Below are 6,000 nucleotides of genomic sequence, written 5' to 3' on the forward strand. Positions count from 1 at the left end.
ACACTTTGCAGATTATTGCTGAAGTGACAAAAGCTTAAAGAAGTGTATGTGTATTGTTATGGAAAATGCACAAAAATACTATTTTCAATTTTTATATTAAAAATATATTTTCAAAATCATGTTTTACTCTAAAACTGCAAGAAAATCAAAGCCATAAATCTAAACAAGTTCCAAAGTTGAGGTTGATATCTCAGTAAATGAGCTTTCAGTGAGAGTGTGTTCGGCTGCAGTACCGAACGCTTCCACTAGAGGAAATTCGTCTCATTCATTTCCAATGCGCTCATGTTTGACCGCGAGGAGCACAAGTGACTATTTTTTACAGGACCTGTTCCAATCATGTCCATGATTTTTTTTTGTGTGTTCACACAGCAAGTGCCAAAACCTAGTTTCGTAACATTCCAATGAAGAATTTTTTTGTTTTTTTAAATGACTGAAGAGCACCAGAGGGTAGGGCGCGTCAGAAAACACACAGTGATGCCAGTGAATCAAGTGCTCGTTCGGGACAGGACGGATGAATTAACTCCTTTCCCAAAGGGACGTGCTGTCAGAACATTGGCTCGTTAGATACATCTCTTTATAATTATGTGTTTGAAGGCGACACTCATAATGCATACTAATTAGTATTTGCTCATCTGTGAGCTTGCGTTTATATAATGGAGTGAGTAGATCTGACGCTGCGAGTCCTGATGGAGTAACGATCGCTCCCTCGGGGCGTTGGGAGACGGCAGTCCTGCTCAACCGCTCGGAAAACTCTTTAACCTTATTGTTTTATGCTGAGATTTAGCATTCGACTGTAACAACGGCAGCCGTTAGAATCCATCAAACGCAGTTATTTCACTTTCTCAAGCGGCCGTCTGAGCAAGCGGCAACCTTACGGTCTCTCTCACACACACACACTCACAAACGCACACACACACACACACTCACACTTACACACACACACACACACTCTCACACTTACACACACACAAACACACACACACACACACACACACACACAAACAAATGTCCTCACTTTACTCTCTTTGTCCTCACTCCAATGGTCTAAAACTCAAACTGGTCCTCACAAAGATAGTTGTACAAGTACACACACACTCTCTCACACACACACACACACACACACACACACACACACACACACACACTCACACGTTTACAGTCTGGTGCAAAAAGTGGTTTTGGTCTGCATAGCTAATTAGATTTTTTTATAACTAATCCGTTTAAAATATATTAAGCCTTAAAGTTCTGCATAATTAAGGGCGTGGCCACTTGAGTGACAGGTGGATTGCTGCTGATGTCACTGCTAGGCGTTTGTCTGCTGTGTGTTAGCGCCACGTCACCTCAGCTAATCCGCCTCGCTGCCCATTGTCGTTTATCCGGGAGTGACGCTGCCAAGATGGCGACAGCCGGCTCCGCCCACTTTGGGGTTCAGAAACACTACGGGTGACGTCAGGCACACTGCGACCATATTCTTTTACAGTCTATGCGTCTGTCTCACAAATACACTGGGATGAATTCCCAACACGCTGATGTTCCATTTTCTCTCTTTTCTTATCCCAGGTAAATGGTTTAATTACGGAATCATCTTCCTGGTCCTCATCCTGGACCTCAACATGTGGAAGAACCAGATCTTCTATAAACCCTATGAGTACGGTCAATACGTGGGTCCAGGAGAGAAGATCTACACCGTGGAGGACCCGGAGACGCTGTCGGACTTCAACCGGAGCACGCTAACCTGGGAATGGCGGTCGACTAACATAGACCCGCGCACCAACCGCACTTACATCCAGGCGGACATGTTCCTTCACAGCCGATACGTGGGGTCCAGTCTAGACGTGAAGTGCCTGGCGTTTATCCCGAGTCTGGCAGCTTTCGTGCTCTGTGGGTTCTTCATCTGGCTGTTCGGACGCTTCCAAGGTGGCGAGACGTTCCCGGAGAACCAGGACAAGAGCTACGAGCGCATCAAGCGCTCCGATCTGGGAGCCACGCCGGAGGAAGCCGAGGCGTTTAAGAGGAGCGGGACGCCCATGTTGCTCTTGGTGGACACTCATCACTTCGGGTCCTCGGACAACTCCATGTCACCGTGTTCAAGCGAGACCCAGGAGACGCAGCCCAGTGTAGCCCACGAGGACACCGGTGATGTCAAAAAACTGACCCCGTGACCTCCGCCAAAGGTCAAATCGACTCTAGGAATACTTGCTGATGTTGTGTGGTGTCTTCCAAAGTATGTTGCTTATTGGTAGGGCTGCACCCAAATAGCCAACGAAACGCTAGTCGAGGAGAAGAGGCTTAGGGTACGTTTACACGACAACGATTTGCTTAAAACAGAGAGTTTTTCGCGTACAGATGACGCCATTGTCATTGTCCCACGGATATGGGAAAAAGACTAAAAACACTGCATTCTGCTGCCAGGCCAGTAGATGGCGATGAAACACTGTAGACTGAACACGTAATACGCATGAGCATGACGCCATCGTTTTCAGAGATTCGCGTTTTTTGTTGTTTTCAGGCTTCTGTTGTCGTGTAAACGAACGGCCAAAATGCTTAAAAAGTTTTACGTTTTTAGTTGAAAAGTGTGTCGTGTAAACAGCCCTTATGTCTACCACATGAGGGATCGATCATTAACGGCGGATCCTTGTGGAAATTACAGTATAAATTACATATCATCCATCGACCTGCACGATTCTGGATAAGTTGAGAATTACATGTTTTTTTGTTTTGTTTTTTTTTTAAATAGAGATCAAGATTATCCTACGATTCTGAACAGACAACTAAAGAGAAAACTAACATGTCATTTATTAGACGTTCTGAACAAAACGTTAATTGCTGCAGTCTATTTAAAAATTACTAAAAGATTTTTTGAATGAATGACTCATAAATACTTCACTTGTTTCATTACTGGATGAATCAGCGTTTTTGAACGAATCTCTTGAATGAATGATTCAATAACAAATACATTTTTTAACGGTCACTTGTCGCCACCTACTGGTGTAACGATGTAATCGATACGATCTTTATTTGAATCGCCAAGTTACTTTCGATTGGTGATTTGCTCTATTTTGATCGCTTCCCGTAGTGTGTTTATATCCGAACTTTAAACTTTTATTCCAGTACTTCTGTGATCATCTGAATATTTGTTACATGGAAATAATGAGACTGCGTGATTGAAAAGACTGTAGATAGATATCAGATTAGAATTTTCCAGTGTGCTTTTGTGAAAGGTTTAATAGACACTAGCGAATCGTTGTCATTTAGGAATGAGATTGTGTGGGTTTTTGAATCTTTTTTTTTTTTTTTTATGATTAATCATGCAGCTCTAAAACAAACCAATTAAAATCAAAAACAAATACTCATTGTGCGTATGTAATCCGTATGAAAGGTGCATTTCTCTATATATATTGCGGAGATGGCGAGTCAGCATCGTCAACTTCAACTGACTCACAAAACACTATTTTATTAATAAATAATTAAAATTGCTATTTTACGACATTCATAATCATTACGGTGTTTTGCGTCAAGCTTTATGTGTGCTCTTGACCGTGGAATATGCTATATATTACGCGTATATATATATTTAAGGCTCATTATGGTTCAGTACTCTACTCAGTATATATTTAAGTAATTAAATGAATATTAAACGTGCGATTAAATGAACGACTGCTAGTCGACTGTGAAGGTCGGGGCAGCCCTACTAATGGGCTAGTTTTGAAACTCTTCCATGAGATTTCTATTTTTTTTATTGATCTTTTCAGCGATCTTGCACATGGCACCAACTTTCTGAACTCAAACTTTCAAACGTTCCTCAAAGCGTCCCTCGAGGGCGTTGGTCTATGGTGCTGGATGTTTGATTTTTTTGTACGTGTTTTTATGTGATTCGCCTGTGCCTACATGGATAAAATGCTGTCCTCACAGTGAACGCATGGCATGATGGTCATGAAAACACTTAATGAACAACACCTAAAGCTGTGCCTTCATGAACAAACCTGCGCGTGGGACGTTGCTTCATGTCTAATCGTTATCTGTTGAATTATTTATCAGTTATTTAAACACCAAACTGCTGTGCCACCAAATATATCTTCACATGCATGTGTTGGAAAATCTGATTAGATTGATTCAGCCAAAGTAATGCCATCTCAAACACTGATTGCTTTGTCTTTTATACTTGTGTTGTTTTGACATCTTGTTTTGACCATGTTCGTCCGGTGTGTTTTTTTTTTTCTTCTCCTAAAATGTTTGGATGGTAAATATCCACATCAAACCCTGTTATCAATAAACGACCTTCTTTTGACACGCGGGTACCATGTTATTTCACAGGTTGCATGTTATCGGTGGAAATGGTTCTTCGCATATGGAGACGCTTCAAAAGTGGCGACTGCTGGCGGTTCACTGTGACCTTGTTGCTAAGCAACCGCCGAGGGCCGGCCTGCATCCGGTGTCGATCCGGTTCTGCAGAGTGCCAATCGTACCCATTTATAGGAACATTGGGTAAACAGCCATTAGGCACCATTACGGGTCAAAACACAAGGGTTATAAAGGATTCTTTCACTACAGGTGATTTATTAAAGCTTTCTGAATCTGCATGCAGCTCCATATGTGGCCACTCTCAGCACTTCAAGTTTCTTTGAAAACATTTCACTTAATAACAGATCCTATTATTTCTTTTTTATGTTTGTCGAATGCCGTTTTTTAAAGAGTTGCGCTCTGAAATGATTATTCCCAATCTTTTCTTTACAATAGCTGTAAACTTGAAATTTCTTGCTGCATTTGTACGGCTTTCAATCTCCACACAACACAATTCTAATCTCCTGTTTCGGGAATCCGGACCTCGCTTGACTTTTGCTGTTGTTGTGGATGATAAAACCTCAGTGTGTCACGTTGGTAAATCTGTTCCTCACCGTCCATGGCTGTAAGTACGCCCCTAACTTTCAAGATTAGTGATTATGGAGAGAAATTAATTATTGATTTATTTGCAGTGCACAGACAGACGTGAAATATTAGCATTACTGTATTAGCAAAGCAAAAGATAGAGGGGAAAATGACATAAATGAACCCTTGATAACCTACAGCTGAATAGTGCAAGTAACTCTCCTTTAGGAAAAGCTCACATGTGTTTCTCAGGAAGAAAACCCAGTTATATATATTGTGTGTTTGCCGACAAAGACGTGCATCTTAAATGCTTTCTTCAGTTACGAAATCATTTGAAGTGTGGGAAATTGCGCTAATGCAACAAATGAAGATTCTTTTAATCACCTCATTTACATGCACAGCAAAATCCTTATTAATATTGGATTAATCGTAAACATGTTTTTCACAATAAAAGGAACAGAAAAATACATTTTTATACAACAAAATGATACAAATAAATACAAATTCTGCTCACGTTACGATTCTTGTACGAAAATATAAAAAAAATCCCATGAAATTGGACTAATTTGACAGAGGCTGTGCATAAATATGTGACTGAAATGCTTGTATTGAAATATTTTATATTCTACCAACGATGAATGTGCTATATGTTAAGTTTTGTGATCACTACAATATATTAAGGGTGGAATAATCCCCTCATGTCATGATTCGATACATATCACGATCTGAACTCACGATACGATATTATTGCAATACTCAAGACATATGATAAAAGACTAACAAAAAATTAACTGTTGATTAAAATGCTAAACTTTATATTACATTGTGTGTGTAAATGAATAGTCTCGGACTTGGAAACCCAAAGCACAGGACAAAGACACCAGAATAACAATATTCATGATTCTGAAGCTGAAAACACAGGATTATTTTAGACGAATATACTTGCTCTCTTTCACTGACTAGATATATTTATAATAATGTAGGACACTTTTACTGGTAACATCAGACATTCGGCATTATCAGGACACACTAATATTCCCCCACTGCATTATTATACATTATATTCAACATTATATATAGTAGTTTAATGTAGTACTGACACTAAAACTCTGAAAACTTTAATCTTTTCTCAGA

At 40.1% G+C, this 6,000-nt stretch overlaps 1 protein-coding gene across 3 annotated transcripts in view; it reads left to right on the top strand.

Moving 5' to 3' along the window:
- The window catches only part of tmem117 (transmembrane protein 117), a 52,191-nt gene extending 47,903 nt beyond the window's left edge, over positions 1-4,288 (top strand). For all 3 annotated transcript variants that reach the window (XM_081356460.1, XM_081356462.1, XM_081356461.1), the window contains exon 8: positions 1,561-4,288. In XM_081356460.1, coding sequence (XP_081212586.1) covers positions 1,561-2,162 — 602 coding nt within the window. In that variant the 3' untranslated portion in view covers positions 2,163-4,288. The remainder of the gene's footprint in view (positions 1-1,560) is intronic.
- Positions 4,289-6,000: the final 1,712 nt, after the last annotated feature.

Source organism: Scardinius erythrophthalmus (genome assembly GCF_964197995.2).
Source record: "Scardinius erythrophthalmus genome assembly, chromosome: 24".
NCBI classification, from domain to species: Eukaryota; Metazoa; Chordata; class Actinopteri; order Cypriniformes; family Leuciscidae; genus Scardinius; species Scardinius erythrophthalmus.